The sequence below is a fragment of the Pseudomassariella vexata genome, assembly GCF_002105095.1.
Source record: "Pseudomassariella vexata strain CBS 129021 chromosome Unknown BCR38scaffold_4, whole genome shotgun sequence".
Taxonomy (NCBI): Eukaryota; Fungi; Ascomycota; class Sordariomycetes; order Amphisphaeriales; family Pseudomassariaceae; genus Pseudomassariella; species Pseudomassariella vexata.
In genome coordinates, this window is record NW_024467959.1 from 2,213,175 (window position 1) to 2,232,868 (window position 19,694).

The window sequence follows — 19,694 nt, forward strand, 5'->3', positions numbered from 1 at the left end:
AAAAGCATTGATATATACCCTGATCGGGCTGGCTTCCCGCACTCCCGAACGCCGCCCATGCAGTTTCTGTACACAAAGTCCGACTGTAATACCTCAGTTGCCCTCGAGACTGGCATAATTCACATCCCCTGCCCCCGGCGGCGCCGCAATTGCTGACAGGCTTTCAATGTTTTCATGTTGCGCACCTCCACTCTCACCTTGCGTCAAGGCAGGTCGTTGTCTTCCTCCCTCAATCGTCTTCTGCTTCCTCATATCGCCAAAAGCACTCCGTCCATCACGAATCATCTCTGCTCTCTGCTCCTTGTTCATCGTTCCAACGGGCTTGGGCGTCGACCACCGTACCCTCAACGGGCATCCCGCAATGACGGCTCGTCCCTGGCAAGCCTCTGCCGCCTTCTCGGCACCCTCTCGAGTTTCGTAGTTGATAAATGCACAATGGCTCATGTGACTGCAGATTAAGCTCTTAATCTTACCATGTACCTTGAAGAAATCGCGAATCTTGTACTCTGGTAAGTCGTCCTCGACACCAGTGACGAAGAGCGACATGATAGATCGATCAGCAGGAGGTATGTAATCCTTTGGACCGGGAGGAAGCTGCGATGCACTGGGAAATGGGCGGCCGGGGCGCTTTGGGCCAGCGCCTACTACAATCGCTGCTCGCGAGTCGCGCGTTCGTATCGGTCCAGGGCCGCCAACGCCTGCGCCCACAGTTGCGTCACCACCCGTTGCGCTTCCCTCTGCGGCGCTGCCATCTTCGATGGCGCGGCCTTTCCGGAAGTAGGGCTTGCTTGCAGCCAATCTCCGCAATAGTTCTCGGGCCTTCTCATCCGTTTTCTCGTAGACCTCTGTGCCTCCTCTTCCTTCCTCAATCTCTTTCTCCATGTTCTGCGCAAAGTATTCTCGGTTCACCTCGCTTCCAGGTCCGGGAGCCACCATCTTGAGTGCCGCATCTCGAATAGCGATAGGCAGTCCGAAGCTCAGGTCGAGCATGCAGCATTGACAGCAGTTCTTGACTCGAGCACATGTGAGGCAGATGTTGGTGTGCTTCTTGCGGCCGTGGGCACGATCGCCCGACCAGCTGAAGACTGTGTATGGGCGTGTGCATATCTTGCAGGTCTTTGCACCGTAGTCTTCGCGTAGCATTTTGACGTAGGGGTTCTCGGGCAGGCAGGATTCGCAGACGGAGGGGAAATCGGTTGTTTCCCAGCCGGCACGATTGAGATCTGCTTTCATTGGTGGCGGCATGGTGATGGATGATGTCGCCTTTCGTGAAGTAGTGGGTTAAATCGTGTAAATGAACCTGAGAAGCCGTAGCAGATCGTATTTGGGTTTATCCACGTTGATTCTTTCGAGATGTTGCAAGGCGATAAAGACAGGCAATCCCAGGTGAGCATTTGATGGAATTGACGGGAGCTGTGGCTTACAAATTGTTTATCTTATCAATATGTGGCTCATTGAAAAGTACTGTAACAGTTGTATGCATATGGCCGTCATTTAATGCAATATATGCATTGGATCAAGACTTGAAATATATCCTTCGTAGGAACTCAACTCATGCCCATACTTCCTACACTCTCAAGCCAATGGCTTCTGAGTCCGAAAGTAACTACGCCCCAGGAAACTCTGTAATGCTTCCTGCTCACCTATCTTATCAATGCCAACGCCTCTAGCGGCATCTCGAGTACCGATGCATGCAACTCGCTCTAACCTGCATCTTGCAATGCCAACTGCTTCTGTTTTGGCGTCTATCTAGCATGAATTCTAATGGCCTGCCTCTCGACCTTGGGATTGCTCATAATATACAGTACTCCTGATGATGCCTCAACAACGCTTTCACAAACCAGTGGGCATCGCGAGTGTCGGCATGCTGGCTAGGCCCACGTACTTATTTCAGCCACATCCTAGTTATTCACTGGCATTTTCATATTTGCCAATCAATGCTAGGTCAATAATTTCAACTGGCATGCGATGCTCGAAATTTTCTTGTCAGCAAGTTCAAGGAACCTCGTGGCGAGCTGCAATCTTTCGGTTACCGGTTGAATGTGCACTGTACCGGAGCGACGACACTGTCATAGAACAGCCTGCGGAAAGCCCTATGATCGAAATTTCAAGAACCATCAGCTGTGAAATGGCATTCGAGGCATGTCTCAACAGCATCGCCGTAAGATTCCCCAACATTACGACGCACCACGTTCAAAGGTTTTCCTAGCGATTCCATAATCGTTCTAGAAAGAGCTTGGTATTTCATCTCCTAAGGCCCTTCTTAAGTTGATGAACTGTTTTTTTTTCGCGCCAATTCGATGAGGAGTATTCCCAAGGAAAACATAGCCTTGGATCTGAACTGCATGTACGAGAACTGGTCAGACTCAGGGGTGGGCTCGTTGGTGGCTCCCTTAAACACATATGACAAAGCTGGCCGCCAGAGAGGTCGCCCCGCCGACACTCTTGCATGAAGTTTTTTCCATGAGATTGTGTACCGTTGAAGGTGGAATCCACGAGTCGGTCGATAGCCTGATTGGTAGGCCTGCAGATCTCGTGATCTCATTTCCCCTCTTCAGACAAATGAACGGATGTTCAAGGTCAAGTCAGGCTGGAATACGATTTCCCACAAGACAGCACTTGCTAACATCGTGAGCATCGGCTTCGTTACTAACTAGCTCGGTATGGCTACCCGCACCTTGTCGCACAACAGTTACGGAGATAATGCCCGCATCCACCAAGGCGACGTTATTCTTGATAATTCGCGCCAAAAGTAAGTTCAGTCTAACTTGCTAGGCAATTGTAATTTAATTTTGTCATTAGTCTCGACCTTCAAGTTGCGCAAGATGCGTCATTCGATTCGCGTGCCGATGAACATAACGAGCAATGTCATCCCGACACCCGTACCGACCTGCTCCAATATATACAAACATGGGCCGACGATCCTTACAGCGAATGCATATTCTTGCTGAACGGCAAGGCAGGCACGGGCAAGTCCACAATTTCCCGCACTCTTGCGACCCGTTTCAATGAGCAGAGAATTCTCGGCGCCAGCTTCTTCTTCAAAAGAGGCGAGCGGGGCCGAGGGGACGCAGCCCTTTTCTTTACGACTATCGCTAAACAGTTGATTGATGAGGTGCCCGCTATGGCTCCCTACATCAGAGATGCTGTGAAAAGTGACTCGAGCATCCACGACAAGGCCCTCAAGGTGCAGTTTGACAAGCTCATCTTGCAGCCACTAGGCAAGATGGGCGAGTCTGAGATTCCTCCCGTGCTTGTGATTGTGGTCGACGCTCTGGATGAATGCGACGGTTTGGACGATATCAAAATTATTATTCACTTACTCTCTCGATTAACATCTTTGACTCCCGTGCGCCTCAGGGTTTTCGTCACGAGCAGGCCTGAGCTAGCTATTCGCCTCGGTTTCAAGGACATCCAAGGCACGTACCTGAGTGTGGAGCTTGATCAGATACCCGATGATGTGGTCGAACGCGACATCACCACGTTCCTAAACTACAAGCTGGCAAGGATCAGAGAAGAATACAGCAGTCAGGTATATGACGATCTACGTCTCCCGTCGGATTGGCCCGGCAAACAGGTCGTCCAAACATTGGTCCGTATGGCCGTTCCGCTTTTCAGCTTTGCTGCAACTCTCTGTCGCTTCATTGAGGATGAGCAGTGTTGGGACCCAGCAGGCCAATTAGAAAAGATTCTGAACTACAGAACGACTGGAGATGACAAGTTTGACAAGTTCGGTGCTACCTACAACCCTGTACTGGATCAGCTGCTCGTTAACAGGACTGGCGCTAGAGCAGATCGTATACTAAACGAGTTCCGGAACGTCGTTGGCTCCATTGTTCTACTTGCGGAACCTTTATCAGCTTTATGTCTTTCAAAGCTTCTTCAGGTCACTATGCAGTCTATCACCCCACTACTCAACCGTCTGCATTCTGTTCTTCATATCCCATCTCAGGCGGATGTCCCTATCAGGCTCTTTCACCTTTCCTTCCGCGACTTTCTGATCGACCCTGCTGATCGCGGCAAACCCCAGTTTTGGGTAGATGGGAAAGAAACCCATGCGCATTTGGCTTCAAACTGTCTCCGTATTATGAATGAAGTACTTCGAAGAAATATTTGTGGTATTCAAGAACCAGGAACACCTCGTTCATCGATAGACCCACAGATGATAGGCGAGAATCTACAACTAGAAGTCCAGTACGCCTGTCGGCATTGGTCGTATCACTTACAGCAAGCCTCGGCGCTTATCTCAGATGATAATGAAGCGTATTGCTTTCTCAACCGGCACTTTCTTCACTGGCTAGAGGCATTGAGTCTCTTGGGAAGAGCATCTGAAAGTGTCCAGGCGATCAAGACATTGAAAGCCGTTGTACAGGTAAGTTTGCGATATAGGAGGTGTATAAACTCCGAGTACTAACACGTGTTAGCCCGATAGTTTCAAGGCTATCAGCTTCCTGAACGATGCCAACCGCTTCGTCTTAGTTATGCTCCCTATTATTCAACAGGCGCCCCTCCAAGTATACTCGTCAGCGCTTGCCTTTGCGCCTACCAGTAGTGTTATTCGAATGGTCATCGAGCAAGAAATAACAAGCCGGGTATCTCTTCTGCCAAAAGTAGAAAGTGATTGGGGCCAATGCCAGCAGTTACTCGAGGGCCGTAGCAGCAACGTCAGATCGGTGGTCGTCTCGCACGACTCGAAGCTCGTGGCCTCCGCCTCAGACGACAAGACGGTCCGGATCTGGTCAGCTGACACCAGTGACTATATACGGAAACTCGAGTGCCATAGCGATACCGTCAACTAGGTGGTCTTCTCACACGACTCGAAGCTCGTGGCCTCGGTCTCAGACGACGAGACGGTCCAGATCTGATCGGCCAATACGGGCGAATTTACACAGAAGCTCGAGGGCCACAGCAGTTGGGTCACGTCGGTGGCCTTCTCGCATGGCTCGAAGCTCGTGGCCTCAGCCCCAGACGACGAGACGGTCCGGATCTGGTCAGCCGACACCGGCGACTGTACACAGACTCTCGAGGGCCATAGCAGTTTGGTATACTCGGTGGCCTTCTCGCACGACTTGAAGCTCGTGGCCTAGGCCTCAGTCGACAAGACGGTCCGGATCTGGTCAGTCGATACCGGCGACTGTCTACAGACACTCGAGGATCATAGCGATACCGTCAACTCGGTGGCCTTATCGCGTGACTTGAAGCTCGTGGCCTCGGCCTCAAGAGATAAGACGGTCCGGATCTGGTCGGCCGACACGGGCCTGTGTTTGCAGACAGTGGAAGCCGGTACTACCTATACCTTATCTTTCGATTATAGCCGCTTTTATCTCTATACATATGTTGGGGCTGTTTCTCTCCAAGGTCTTCTAGAATTTATAAGAGCGGCGAAAGCTGTAACTACCGGATCATCTAGAATATCTTCTACTTAAATCTTAGCCAATGATCAGAATATTGCTCTGGCTGCGGTATAAACACGGATGGTTGCTGGATAACTACACGAAAAAAAAATTGTTTTGATGGACGCTAGGTTTTTGACCATCTTCTTCAGCGGTATGCGGCTATAATGTAGTGATTGGATGTGGTTCTGGAAAAGTCATTATTTTCCGGCTTCCTGATGAAGTATGAGGGTTACGATCTAGCGCTTAATTCTCTTGCATAGCTTGTAAGTCTATGTTATATTCTTCAATCTCATTGCGAAAGAGGTTCTTAGGAGAGCGGGTTCATTTACATTGTATAGTATTTGTTATTCGAAAGTTCTAGTGCATTCGCGATTATTGGACGCTATTTGTCAGGACCTGTATGTCGCTGATTAGTTCAGCAGTACAGTGTATCATGAACAGCGATGAACTTGTAGAGATGCACTTATATACTCAGTGCAAACAGTAGCTCAGAAGTAGCGCGTGAGAACTGATAGTGTACTCAATACCTAGGATTGGGCGAACAGCCCTTATGATGCGAGTACATATGGGGTGTGAATTGTTGTATTGGGAATAGTTGGCCAGCTCAGCTATTCTGGCCTGGCAGAGCTTATTTATAGCCCTGGTCTTATCTAATTTACCTAATATGTGAGGTACTCCAATCGTCCTGTATCACCCTAACAACTACCTAGCTAGTACGAAATAGCTGTGAGGAGCTGTTATTTACACTAGTGAGAGGAGATAACGTTTTTTCAGTATTTATGGACGTAGAAGCGGGACGGAAGTTACTTGTCTTCTAGGATAGTAAGCTCCTACGCCTCAATAGCTTAGAAGGGCTTATAGGGGCGGACTGCTGCTCTTTTTCATGTACAGTAGCTAGTCTACTTCGTTTCCTTCATAAGCCATAGGCTCCTACAGGAAAGTATAATAAACGAGATTCAAGTGCGTATAAAATTTCCCAAAGTATTGTGTGATGTGTGCGTGTATAGAAGAGAGCTACCTAGTTAGCTGAAGTGGTTGGCCTATATATACAGGCAGGCGCACGGGCCACTGCCCTGACACAAAGTAAATGGGCGGAAGCCAGTTTCGATGGCGGCTGTATGAGCTAGAGCCGCCATGCTTCGGAATTGATATCAATTATAACAGGGATTTATAACCCTGCGATGGAAATTTCCTGAAAAAATATTACGAAGCCATTGTACAACTGCCATCGGAAGGTACTGTGATCGAAGTTGCGAGTACCCTCGTGACACAGAAACTGGCACTCGAGACATCTTTGCGAGACATTACCATAATTGCTCTGCCTCACTGTGGACGGCGTGCAGTACCATCTCGATGATCCGGAAGTCATTCAGTATCAAATCGTGGCCAGGAAACCGTACGTACCGAGCTTCAGCACGTATTGTCTCAAAAGGACGGTTGAGACTAAGCTCCATGAAGAGCATACCAAGAGTAAACAGGGTCTGGTGCCTGACCTGTTTACTCTGGAACCCTTCAACCCTGTTTAGGTTCGGCTTGGCCGCCTCTGGAGGTGTAGGTGGATGATAGCCGGTTGCTGAGAGGCGGCCAAGCCGAACCGAAACACGGGGATGAAGAGTTCCAGATGACCAATCAGACTTTGAATAACTCGTCACGGAGAGCGACTAAAGCAAGAGAACCCCAGTGACTCATGATCTCAGCGGAGATGATACATTGTCCACCCAAAATTTGTCAGATAATTAATCAGACGGCAAAACTGCATTGGGACCAGATGATGACGGGCTCCAGGATCTAGCTATTCCGTATACACGATGCCTAGCCATCCATTGGTCATTGTTCTTGAATCTAAGCGGCAAAACGGCTGTCTATGACAGTCCCCAGGCCGAAAGAGTGCTGGAAGAATACGAACGGCTCAAACTCTGCGGTGATCAAATAAGAGCACCGTTGCCTCTTGAGACAATGGTCGTACTCTCTTCTGTACTGCGGCATTAGGACGACCTTCAATAGACTATTCTGGAGATATTCGAAGAATTTCACGCGTTTTTGGCTCAAGGTAAGTTCGTTGGACTAATATTGTGGTTGAACAAATACAACACTAGGAGGATCATTCAGGCACAATCATTGCTGTTGACTGCATAGTCGAAATTCTTGATGTATCGCATGGGACCTATTGCGACTGAAACAGTAATAGCTCTTCTGATGGTGATGATCCACTATCACATCGGAATGATGCGACTTCGCCGCCCCGGTCGCTCTCCGATCTGCTTCCCCGCGTCTTTGATAATAAGCAGGTGTTTTGAATGGGCCCAAAAACCTCACTAGGGAGATGACGCCAAAGACAACAGCATAACCGTAGGCGACAACAAATAGGAGTCATTGTACCCTGGAGTGTTGACACAGAGAGGACGGAATCAAACAAAGCCGACAGAGTTTGCGAATATTTTCTGTAGTAGGTTGGCAATAGCCAATTCTGGGCAACACTATCAGTTTCGATATTGGCCAGCTCATGTGTACAGGGAAACCCTGGATGCGATAGATCCAGATAAACCGCAGGAATCCTTGAAATATGTAGGCAAGCGCGCTCTGTGGGACTTACATCCACTCGACTATTGTCAGAGAACAGAATGCCATAGGCACCAGTGGGTGTCAGGACACTGAACGCAGGACACCGGCGGGCCGCCGGAGGGGTGTTTCGGACAAAAGACTCCCGAATCATGATTACAATCTATGTGAAGCTTTGGGATGACGAGAGTCAAGATCCTTGGCATCGCCGACCCTGCTGTTATGCCGGGTCCAAGCGGCGGCCTAGCTATCTATATAAGGACCATCTCGAAGTAGGATAGGGAAGGAGTTGTCAGAGCCACAAGTGTCATCCGAGGCGGGCCGGCTTCCACCAGGTAGGAAGCCGTTTGTGGCGGCTAGAGAGCCGCTTGTGGCGAATGAGAGCCGTTGAAGCCGTTTGCAGCGGATAGGGAATCGCTTGGTTGCAGATAAGGAGCCGCTGTCCAAGATATTGGCCGAAGTCGGAGGAACACAGGCATACGGAAGCAAACATCCAGAATCCAAGAGAGAACCTCGGCTGGCTATAAGTAAGGAGTCGAGACGGAGGAAGATAGAGAGGGCAGAGATCAATGCATCACCGTGGGCACCCCTACCTGAGACCGCCAGTGACCACCCGGTATTACGTAGGAGGGACGCCCGTTACTCCCCATCACTCTGTACTATTGCCTTCGGCCTAGCCGTAACCTGACAACTATTGTCACACATACGGCAATGACAACAAATGACGGAGCTCCACGCGCATCCTATGCTTGGTCCATAGTTAACAACAAATCCCGAGTCTCCATTAGGGTTAGAGATGTGCTGTCATGGGCCCTTATTTACGTACAGTCCTTCAGTATCACACCTGTATAATAGTCATCTGAACTAATTAGACAGCGAAAATTTATTTTGGCCCGCCATAGCCTGCTTGCCAAAGGACTTCCACAACTCTTCCCAATTTCTCACAATGCACCAACCTTTCTACTGTTCTTCACTCCTATCCATCTCTTGCCGGTGCCTGAGTAGCAATCTCATCCTCTTGCAAATCCGCCGAGATCGAAGCCTGCGTGGCCAGAAACACGATGACAGTAAACACCAGAAGGATCGTAAAAGCAACACCAAGCTACAGTTAATCATCAGTATTTTCCCATTCGCACAGTTGCAACTGACCTTGGCATTCTCATCCCACACGCCCCGACTGATCCCTTCAAAATCACTAGCTTCCCAAACAAACACCGCCATTCCAACCACCATGCATACCACCGAAGCCGTCAGGAAGCCAACACCAGCCTGCCACGCAAATACTTGCGCGTTTCTAGGTCTGGTAATCCCATCCAAGCCCGTTTTGCTTGCGATGCATCCCCTGATGAGGGATAGTCCATTCCGGTGCGCACTGAGCCGGTGAAGACGAAGACTCTGCTGCGCGGCCGTAAGAACCGAGAAAAGCGCAAAGACGAGACCTGTTAGCCACATCGTGCGTACGAACCATGGTTGCGCGTCATCTTGAGAGGGCATCATGGTTGGCCACCCGGGGGTGCTACTCAAGACGCCGGCTATGAGTGCTCCCTAGAATAGTCAATTCCCTCACAGTCTTTGCGCCGAAAATACTCAGTTTGGAGTGGAGTTAAAGGAGGAGCTCACTACGACGCCAATGAAATTGAGCTCTTCCAGCTTATGGTGACTCCAATTTGCCGTCAGCCGGTCGCGTTCTGCCTCGTCCTCGGCGTTGAGTAGGTGCACCATGGAGCTGTACGTCGTGGCGTTGGGGGCGATGAGGCCGCTGCGGAAGACTTTGAAGAAGGATAATATACGACCCTGTATAATCAATCAGTTAGTGTGAAAAGAGACGCTTTGGCGTAAGATTGTTATACCGTCGCTCGGTTCCCTGACTGCGTGGTATAATTGCTGGCGCCTCCCATGTCACCGAGGAGGGGTATCTGGTCTGCCATTGTCTGGATTCGGCTCTGGTTCAAGGATGGGGATTGTTGACGTGGTATTAATTCTGAGTGACAGGCTTGGCCTTATAAGATGAGATTTGAGGGTAGTTCGTAGTCGTTGGGGTGCAATTCGAAGCGGTCACCAACTTGACGAACACGAGTTCATTCACGTTTGCCACATGATACAGCGTACGTGGAATGCCTTGATTGTTGTCGCACTGCAGGGAACCTGACCTGTAATACTCCAGCAATGCACTGCGCTGCTCCCGGCATAACCTAAGCCAACTTGGCAGAGCACAAGTCGATGCGGAGAGGCCCGAAACATGTTTACTCCCCACATTCATATGCATTGGAGCAAATCCTCCGTTCTACGACCAACCACTTAGTTTCGGCAATCTGAGTTGTACTGCTGGTCATTGAAATCCAGCCAAATCTCCAACATTCCATATATCTGGGCAACCTGTGTTCACAATTCTGATAATGGAGCAATCACCGTATATATCATACCTTGTATTGAATCAAAAAAATGACATTTAAATCTTTCATTACCCCTTTTCTCTTGGTTATATCAGTTATTTACCACCCATTATCCTATCGTAGTTCCCCCTTGCCTCGTCACATCCTGCACAGACGCTCATCCTCCTTTATTGCCCACCCCTCACTACCTACAGCCGTAGTACCCCAAAAGACACCCAACGGATCATACTTGTGCTTGACTTCCAGCAGCCTCTGGTAGTTGTCACCGTAGAATAGCCGTTGGAAGTCGGGCTCGCGGAAATTGGCCTCGTTCAGATAGGCGGCTGGCGACTCCGGCATGAGGGAGTCCAGCTTGGGGTCTAGCACGTCGCTGATGAGCCGCTGGCCGGCGATATTGGCTTCTAGGCTGGTGAGGTTGTAAGGGCTTTTTGAAATATAGGTCAGTTGGAAAAGATTGACAGTAAAGACAGAAAGTCGACGGACAGGTTCATGGGTGCGTGATTAGCTGCGATGAACAATTGAAAAGTACTTACGTGCCGATGGCAGCACTGACGATGGCCTCTCTCCAGGCTGAATGCACGGCATTAGGAGCCGCCGGTGCACGGCTTACATCAATGGAGACACCAGAGACAACGGCGTTTTGGTCGACTAAAAAAGCTAGAACGTCGACGAGGGATGCAATGGAATCTTTAGACTCCAGGAGGGAGCGTGGAAGAAGACGGCCGCCGGCATTGAGTTTAGTAACGTTGGGAGCTGGGTTCATGGCGTAGAAGCTGTCAGTATATGTGGGGAACTCCGCAATGTGATAGTCTGTTGCGGACAGGATTAGTTAGTTCTCATTTGAAAGAAGCTGTTCAGTTTTGTTACCATGTGCTATCCCCTTGTCTTTAAGCGCGTCAAGTGTAGGCTGAAAAAAGACCTGAAGCTCATCGCTTGTCATGCCCGGTGCCGTTGTTGGTTGGACCTGGAAAACACCTGGTGCAAGTAACCAGATACAGACGGCGCCGGCTTCGGTGATCCCAGGCAAACCTAGAAGAAACGTCTGCACTGCATAGTAAAATGCGTCACTAGACACCCCCTCGCTCGTGAATGTTAGATTAGCCGCAGCCGTCCTGAAATCAGGATACGCCCTAACTGTTAGCGACAACACGGCCGCATACGTCCCACCCCCACCCCCAGATAGCGCCCAATACAGATCCTCATTCTGTTCCGTCGTGGCCATTATCTGTTCTCCCAGCGCCGTAACAACCTCCCACTCGAGTACCTGGTCAGCCGCAAGCCCAAACTTTGAAACCAGTGGTCCATGGCCACCCCCTGAGTAAACCCCCCTGCCAGACCAACAGTCCTCCCATTCCCCCCCACAACAACAAGGCCATGCTCATGTGCGGCCTCCTGTGCCTCCCAGCTCAGCACGCCAGCTCCCACCCTCATGGCGGTGCCGTTGTAGAAGGGCGACTCGTACGACTCCAATATCTCAATGTCCCGCAAGTGGTGCGTCCACAGCGCTAAGGCACCCGCTCCCGTCGATTTACCCAGGTAATCATGCCCGGTGTTACGAACCACCAACCTAATATTATGCTCTTGAGCAAACTTCATCGTGAGCCGGTAGTGCTCTGCCGTCGTAGCATTGACAGCGTACTGAACGTAAGCACCTACAACACACTGGTCTTCAGGGGCCGTGAAGGGATCACAACTCATATTGGCGAAGAAGAACGCCATGGGAGAGGACGATGTCTCAATATGGGTTGAGGTGTAGTCCCAGACGGAGCGGAGCTGATCACAGGCGGTGGCATCATAGGGGCCGAAGGAGCTGTTGTGGCAGGGGCTCGCAATGGGGACGATGGCTATGAGGCGCCCGTTGAGGGTTTGGTTGAAGGAGGACCAGATTGGTGGGGACGGCCAGCAATCGTCGCCGGGGAAGCAGCGGCATTGATGGGTCTCGGGATGTTGGTCTTGCAGGCGTAGTTGAACTCCATTGTCTGTTGGGGGGGATGATTGGGTCGCTAGTATAATTGGAGACAGGAGAGTGAGGGTCCAAAAGAACTGATGCATCTTGTTGATCTGATACTAGCCAAATATCAGTATGAAAGGTTCTCAAATGGGACCGAAGTTTGTCTACAATATATATACTGGCATGCAAGCCTGCTTTCGCCTCGCCATGACCTACTACTAGATATTTGTCATGCTTTGCCAAACAATCAGCTTATGACCGAGGGAAACATAGCGGCCAAATATTACGAGAGGGTTGCATACGCCAGGTGGCCACCATGCCTGCTGATCCATGTGGGAACCTTGCTAACCCGAGTAATAGTCTCCACGGCTAAAATGCCAGGGGTTACTATCAAAGCCAAGTGGGGAAATGTAAGCCATGCAATAAGGCTACATACACCAACAAATCCTTCTAGCTTGCGTGATCAATGAAACCATAGGCTTACGACTTACACACATATCTCCACAGAACCACGATATGACCACCGACCACCCACTGTCCATACAGTTTCTGCCTGTGGGGCAGGCATCATTCACCTTTTTGTATTTAAGGCCCTTATGGCCACCTTCACTCCTTTGGACTTGGGGGGATCAGAGACACATAAATCCTATGCTTTGTTATAGCTTGCAATAAGTCCGATAAATGGAGTCGAGATTAGAAACACCTGCATCAGACCTCGGAAATACCATAAAAAAAGCCATCCAAATATGCAGAACCCACTCATAAAACAAGTCGTCTACAACCTCTAACGTACCCCACAAGCAAGTTGGCCACTTTTTCTTGGCACCGTACGAACAACCTTTTAATTAACATCTTTACACATACCAAGATGGGATCGAATTGGAAAGAAAGCGACATGATTCTAGCGTGTCAGGCGCTTCAATCGAAACCCGAATTAAGCATCCGACGCGCTGCCCAACTCTACAATGTCCCTCGTACAACTCTAGCTAACCGAAAACGCGGACTACTATCTCGACGCGATACTCGACAATCTAGTTATAAGCTTACGGAATCAGAAGAGTTAGCGGTCGTACAATACATACTTGACCTAGATTCGCGATCATTTCCTCCCCGGCTCCATGGTGTTGAAGCTATGGCTAACCGACTGCTCCGTGACCGTGGCGCTGGACGCATCGGCGTCAACTGGGCCTCGAACTTCGTACGACGACAACCAGACCTTCGGACGCGTTTTAATCGAAGAATCGACTACCAACGAGCCTATTGCGAAGATCCTGACGCGTATCGCGCGTGGTTTACGCTCGTACGAAATACAATTGCGAAATATGGTATCCAAGAGGCGGATATCTATAACTTCGACGAGACAGGGTTCGCGAAGGGCTTAATCTTATCCGAGATGGTAGTTACAAGTGCCGAACGACGCGGAAGGCCTCGTACAGTCCAACAAGGCAATCGAGAATGGGCTACAGTAATCCAGGGTATTAATTCGTCCGGCTGGGCTATCCCGCCGTATATTATTGTCGCGGGTCAAAACCACCTCTTATCCTGGTACGAGAATAGCCCATTCCCGTCCGATTGGGTAATCGCTGTAACCAAAAACGGTTGGACAACAAATGAGCGAGGCGTAGACTGGATTCAGCACTTTGATCGCGATACGAAGGATCGTACGAAGGGTGTTTATCGTCTTCTTATCCTCGACGGGCATGAGAGCCACTCGACTGACTTCGAGCTATATTGCAAAGAGCATACTATTATTACACTTAGTATGCCTGCTAATTCGTCACATAAGCTCCAGCCTCTCGATGTAGGCTGTTTTAGGGCTTTGAAAAGGTCGTACGGCAAAGAAATTGAAGACCTAATACGGCGCATATAACCCATATCTCGAAGGAGGATTTCTTTTCGGCATTCTATAGGGCGTATCGTACGACTATAACTAAGTCGAATATCCAGGCAGGTTTCAGGGGGACAGGACTTATTCCGTAAGACCCGGAATATGTGATTTCACAGCTGGATATTAAGCTACATACGCCTACACCTCCTGGGAGCTCATCTGGCGCCCCCTTAATCTGGGAATCAAAGACTGCAAATAACCCAACCGAGGCGCAATCCCAGTCTGAATACGTTAAAAACAGAATCGTACAGCATCAGAATAGCTCCCCGACGACAATACTTACGGCTATTGACCAATTTTCACGTGGTGCGACGGCTGTTATGCATCGGTTAGTTTTACTTCAGGATGAGGTTACTACACTTCGGAAGGCCAATCAAGAGCTAAGCCGTCGTCGAAGGACCAAAAATCGACAGCTACAAGATGGAGGATCTCTTAGTTTACGAGACGCTCAGGACTTACAGTCTCAACGGGATATTGAACAGCAGCTACAGGATGATATACGTGTAAGTCGTCGTCGTACGAGACCGGCCGAACCACGCCGACGGCGCTGTAGGATCTGCGGAGAGCCCGGACATAATGCTCGTACTTGTGAGAATGATAAAGATACGTACGAGGAAGAGGATTCCGATTAGTTTGAATTATTATTTTTTAGTCGGCAACAGGAGAACCAGTAGTTAGTGGGACTATTGTAAGGTGGCTGCTAGGGACGGGTCGGACAGCTTCAAGGCCCAGATAGCATCGATCTTCTCAGGGGGGACTTTGTTGGTAGGTTGAGAACCAACGTAGTATGGTAGTGGACGTAACGCAGTCGCCAATAGGGCGAACCGACGACGCAGCGTATGTATTTAGTCCAGCCATTAGGGCACGGTTTGACATACGGGAGTACTAGTAGAGGTACCGGGGGCTTCGAGCCTACGGCGTATTTAATAATAATAATAATAATATTTTTTAGTTTAGTAAAGTTATTGAAGTTATTCATACGGTGCCAAGAAAAAGTGGCCAACTTGCTTGTGGGGTACGTTACCTCATCTGGGAGTTCACCGAAAGCAACTTCTCCACCTTCATCATCCCCAACACTGCCTTCGGCGTGCTAGGTGCCCTAGCATCATCAGTCCTTACCCCAGGATCCCAAGACTTCTCCCCCCAACCATGGGAAATCCTGTCCCGCATCCCCGCAACCCTTTTCTTCAACTGGACCATGACATTCATCTTCGACCTATCCAACCAGCGCAGCTCTGCCTCTGTGCAAGAAGACAGCCTTAACAAACCGTGGCGCCCCATCCCAACAGGCAAAATCACCGCCCAACAAACACGCGCCGTAACGCTGGCCATGGTGCCGTTGTCCCTGGGGCTTTGCTACGCCCTTGGCGTGTGGAACGAAGGGAACCTGATCTTGGTTTTAACGTGGCTGTATAATGACTTACGGGGCGGCGACACGCTCGCCCGCGATCTAATCATTGCAGTGGAATTTGGGCTGTTCAACAGTGCATCACTGCAGATAGCGGCCGGTGGTAGAGCCGCCAATATGGGTCACGGTGAAAACCTCCTAAGCGACATCGGGCTGCGCTGGACGGCCCTCATCAGCACCGTCATCTGGACTACGATGCAAGTTCAGGATCTTAAGGACCAGGCTGGCGATCGCGTGAGGGGCCGGATGACATTGCCACTGGTTCTTGGCGAGAGGGTTTCGAGGCTGTCAATTGCTGGGTTTGTACTATTTTGGTCAGGAGTCTGCGCGTACTTCTGGCAATTGCCGCTTGGGGCTTATGCGTTGCCGGCTGCGGCGGGCAGTATAGTGGCGCTAAGGATCTTGTCAAAATGGACGCCCGAGGAAGATGCCCAACTTGGAGGTGGTGGTGCTTTTGGACTGTGACGCTGTATTCGCTACCGGCTGTTCGTCTTTTGGCAGTTTGGTGAACGCAGTTTCAAGCTTGTGTAGACCATCAAGTTACGGGTGCAGATTGCTCAGAATTAGGGTAGAGAGGCTGTTTACTTCGTCTCAGGGTTGGGCCTACTTGGTATAGGGAGACTTCATGTTAGATTCCAAAAAGTGACTAGATCGACACAACAGATTATATCAAGATATTTCATCTCTTTTAAACTACGTTCTATTACATGGAGACTTTCCCTTTTGTCACAATAACATTCTCCAATATGATATGGTGCATGGGTAGAGAACCAATCGAGCTATAACGGCTAGTTAGGGTTCATCATACTTTCCAGCCGTATTGTCATTCTTGAAAAGGCCTTGCAGTTCCTCGAAGGATCAGATTATGATCGTCATCGTATGATTACGCATCATTCTTGTGTTACTTGAATCAACGACTGCGAAATTTGCATTGAGTTTCCCCGTTTTGGTTGCCTAGTCCATTCTGACATGCATTTACATAATACCAGCACCACCCCAGCTCTATTGTGGGAAGTAAGATATCATCTGGGCTCCCAAAACTCAGTCATGTTGACGTGTACCCAATCAAACCCTGCCGTCCGCTACATTAACCAATAGCAGCAACACTTGCGAAGACAGCTCACTGCATCGACGCGAGCCAAGGGCCGCAGGAAAGACGACGATCTACCATCGGCCATTACACTCAAGCAGGTAGGATGTCCGCGAATTAGGACACGATAATTACCTCTTCTGACGCTTACATGCAGCCCAGTTGCACGGCGGGGGAACGAGATCGGCCGCAATGTATCCACATCGAAGGACGCGGCGTCTTTGATCCCCGACAGAATCCCTACCTCGGTCTAAGCTACAGGCTGCACTCGAAACTACGGCATGTCAGACTGCACTCATCCGCTTAGAGCGTGAGATGTTTTACTCCTCTTCAACAAATATCAGCGACACATCGTTCAGGGCTCCGGACGATTCGAGCAGACTGTGGCACAGTTTGGGTGTACGGGTACAGGTGCTGGTACTCATTCCAACCAATAAGTGAAAAGGGCAACATTGCTATTCACCGAAACTGCGTGCATATTATCCAAAATCATGCTCTAGGCATACTTGACTCTATCGTAGGTCTAGAAAGTTATCTACCTTCTTTACCCTAAGCCCTGCTAAAGAACGAAGAACTATGCAAATCAGATAGAGCCAAATAACAAATATCAAGCTCTTCAATAATCAATGCTCCTCAATGATCTATCTCAGTAAAGAAAATGTAAAAGCCTCAAGTCATGCCATCATCTCAGCTCAAAACACAAATCCAACCCTCCCGGATTTGGGGTGAACTGATCCCGCATATCACCCATTACGCGCATTCCCGTTTCGCCTGGCGCAAGTCGGAACCGATACTTTTTCACCAGTGTGGCCGTTACACAGAAGCAAGTGGTTGACCTAGGCAACTCTTATCTCCTATAGACAAATTAGTCCAAAGTTAGTGAGTAAGTGCGTACTCGACAAGGAAGAAGTGTATGTATGTTGCACGTGTAAGTAATCGGGTATTGGAGCAACGGATAACGACAAACAGCTGGCTTACCCGTGCCCCAAGGAGCGAATGCCGCAGCGTTTCGCGTCATTTTGGGGCTTATTGTCCACCGCTGTGGGAGGAATTCAGTGGGTTGCTCGAAGCAGTCTTCCCCTGTATCACATGAAATTAATGTAGCGGTTAGCTAGCTTTTTCTACGCCTCTCAGTAGGAAAAAAATAAACTGAGCGCACTTCGAGATATGGTAAACCGAGGAGCGATGATGGTGGTGTGGGGCGGGATGAAGGTACCCCCGACGATAATACCTTTGTCGGTGGTTTTTCTAGCACCACCGGTAAGGAGCGCGGGGTATAGTCGGAGGGCTTCGTTAAGGACGCCGTTAAGGTGGCCGAGCCGGGAAAGGGTTTTGAGGTCCGTGGTGATATCGTCGCTGTCGCTCACGGCGTTGACGAGCTCGTCGTAGATAAGGTCTGCGTGATGGGGATGCTTGGCGAGTTCGCAGAAAACTCCTAGGAGGGATGCCGCGGTTGGCTCACTGGTTATATTATATTATTAGTGCGATTTATCATCTAAGAATGGAATTGATTGAGAGGGGAAGTTGGATGGTAGGAAACATGGACAAAGCTAGGTACCTTCCCGCCACAATAGCCAGTAAACTGTCCCCCTGTAACCAAGCTACACTCGTTTTATCCCTACTCTGATTCTCTTGCTCCATAAGGTAATGCGTCAGATCCGGAGACGGCTGCTTCTTGTATCCTTCGTCGAGCCGGGTGCGCATCTGCCCCTCGCACCAGGCTACCATGAAGAACCAGTGCCTCAGGACCCCAATGCGTGGACTTAGCTTCAAGACAACCTGGATGAGCCAGGGGGTGGGGCTGAAGGGCCCCAGCAGGGAGAGGGCCTTTTGCAGCCGCACGATGACAGAGTGCCAGCTCTGGTCCTGCAGCATGCCGAACGACTTGCTGAAGACGAAGTCACCCATGGTATCGAAGCTGAACCAGAATAATATGTTACGCAAGTTGGAGGGTCGGGACGCCCGCGCGTCCGCTTCAATACATGCATCTAGATTGCCAACGTGCTTAAGCATCTTGGCCTCGTGTTGCACAAGGGCTGTAGGTGTGAGATATGGATTCAGCTCCGCGTGCTCCATCGTTCTTGTTAAGGGTTAATGGGGCGTGGATGGGAGATATACGAACCGCTATGAATGAACCCGCGTTTACATTCCTTCCGACGGGCGGCATGGGTAGTCTTACACCTTTCCGTGACGAGTGATATCGACGGGTGCAGAAGATCGTACCATTCTCCCTTGATACATTCCTTCCGCGGTCCGTCCATAGCCTGGAACACGTCGGGATGGAACACGGTGATTTCCGCCGGGCCCGTCCTCACAAAATCACCATATATCTCATGGAGCCGGTCAAGGACGAGATGGTTTTTCAATTTCCGCACTGCCCAGACGTGCCACAACTTGGTTATGCGCGCGTACCACGGGCCCCTGAAACCGGCCTTGCTAAGCGGGTGGAAAAAAGCGCGGTAGAGGGTGATGCTGATGGTGAGAGAGAATATGTAGGAGTAACTCATCCATAGGGCAGCATCGGCTTGAGGTATGTTGAGGCATGTATTGGCGACCAATATGGATAGGAATAGCAGCCCGTGAGATACAATGATGGCTGGCGCTTGGACGTGCCATTCTCCTCGGATGAAGACGCCTTGGTGTGCGATGACACCAGCAAGGACACCTCCGCCGCAGGAAACCCAAAGGCGGAGGGATGAAATGCTAATGCTGCTGGGCATTTCAGACATGATTGCAGGTAGGTAGGGGACTTGATCTGGCATTTAGATTCCTGGGTATGGTACTTTGGTATATATATTAGGCAGTATCTGTACTTCGAGGATTAAGCACACAGTTATGTTCTAGCCTGAATGCGGCATACTTGCTAGTGTAGATAGTGGGTCAGATCCTTCCTTTCTTCCACCCGTACAGAGAGCAAGAGCACCTCACAGGGCCTATCAACACCAACCTACGTAGTAAGCAGGCATGGCGATCAATACGACATCCATCCAGATTCATCAATTTAGGGCC

At 49.9% G+C, this 19,694-nt stretch overlaps 6 protein-coding genes across 6 annotated transcripts; 2 read left to right on the forward strand and 4 right to left on the reverse strand.

The window, feature by feature from the left end:
- Positions 1-93: 93 nt before the first annotated feature.
- BCR38DRAFT_407537 (pre-mRNA splicing factor slt11) lies at positions 94-1,245 on the reverse strand (the record flags this gene model as incomplete). Its single annotated transcript, XM_040858178.1, has 1 exon — positions 94-1,245. The coding sequence occupies one exon, from the start codon at positions 1,243-1,245 to the stop codon at positions 94-96; it is 1,152 nt and encodes a 383-aa protein (XP_040718201.1).
- Positions 1,246-2,663: 1,418 nt separating this feature from the next.
- On the forward strand, positions 2,664-4,799 carry BCR38DRAFT_483193 (uncharacterized protein; the record flags this gene model as incomplete). Its single annotated transcript, XM_040863593.1, has 3 exons — positions 2,664-2,752; positions 2,803-4,372; positions 4,425-4,799. The coding sequence occupies 3 exons, from the start codon at positions 2,664-2,666 to the stop codon at positions 4,797-4,799; spliced, it is 2,034 nt and encodes a 677-aa protein (XP_040718202.1).
- Positions 4,800-8,725: 3,926 nt separating this feature from the next.
- Positions 8,726-10,064, reverse strand: BCR38DRAFT_427547 (uncharacterized protein). The gene is made up of 4 exons (XM_040859839.1): positions 9,806-10,064; positions 9,576-9,749; positions 9,105-9,500; positions 8,726-9,057 (listed from the first exon to the last, which is right to left on the reverse strand). Exons 1-4 carry the CDS (start codon positions 9,881-9,883, stop codon positions 8,932-8,934), a joined length of 774 nt encoding a protein of 257 aa, XP_040718203.1. The 5' UTR covers positions 9,884-10,064; the 3' UTR covers positions 8,726-8,931.
- A 278-nt stretch (positions 10,065-10,342) lies between these two features.
- Positions 10,343-12,631, reverse strand: BCR38DRAFT_464694 (FAD binding domain-containing protein; the record flags this gene model as incomplete). Its single annotated transcript, XM_040862676.1, has 5 exons — positions 10,343-10,772; positions 10,882-11,158; positions 11,216-11,633; positions 11,690-12,286; positions 12,602-12,631. The coding sequence occupies 5 exons, from the start codon at positions 12,629-12,631 to the stop codon at positions 10,487-10,489; spliced, it is 1,608 nt and encodes a 535-aa protein (XP_040718204.1). The 3' UTR covers positions 10,343-10,486.
- Positions 12,632-14,607: 1,976 nt separating this feature from the next.
- BCR38DRAFT_522479 (UbiA prenyltransferase family-domain-containing protein) lies at positions 14,608-16,249 on the forward strand (the record flags this gene model as incomplete). The annotated part of the gene is made up of 2 exons (XM_040865234.1): positions 14,608-14,690; positions 15,178-16,249. 2 exons carry the CDS (start codon positions 14,608-14,610, stop codon positions 16,058-16,060), a joined length of 966 nt encoding a protein of 321 aa, XP_040718205.1. The 3' UTR covers positions 16,061-16,249.
- A 1,118-nt stretch (positions 16,250-17,367) lies between these two features.
- On the reverse strand, positions 17,368-19,405 carry BCR38DRAFT_338464 (cytochrome P450; the record flags this gene model as incomplete). Its single annotated transcript, XM_040855619.1, has 5 exons — positions 17,368-17,521; positions 17,639-17,765; positions 17,845-18,146; positions 18,244-18,721; positions 18,808-19,405. 5 exons carry the CDS (start codon positions 19,403-19,405, stop codon positions 17,368-17,370), a joined length of 1,659 nt encoding a protein of 552 aa, XP_040718206.1.
- Positions 19,406-19,694: the final 289 nt, after the last annotated feature.

Bases quoted from the DNA above. Each gene is read 5' to 3' on its own strand.
- BCR38DRAFT_427547 (XM_040859839.1), bottom strand. From the start codon at position 9,883: ATGGCAGACCAGATACCCCTCCTCGGTGACATGGGAGGCGCCAGCAAT. The intron at 9,501-9,575 runs GTGAGCTCCTCC...TGACTATTCTAG, and splicing joins TCAATTTCATTGGCGTCGTA to GGAGCACTCATAGCCGGCGT. The intron at 9,058-9,104 runs GTCAGTTGCAAC...GATTAACTGTAG, and splicing joins TGTGGGATGAGAATGCCAAG to CTTGGTGTTGCTTTTACGAT.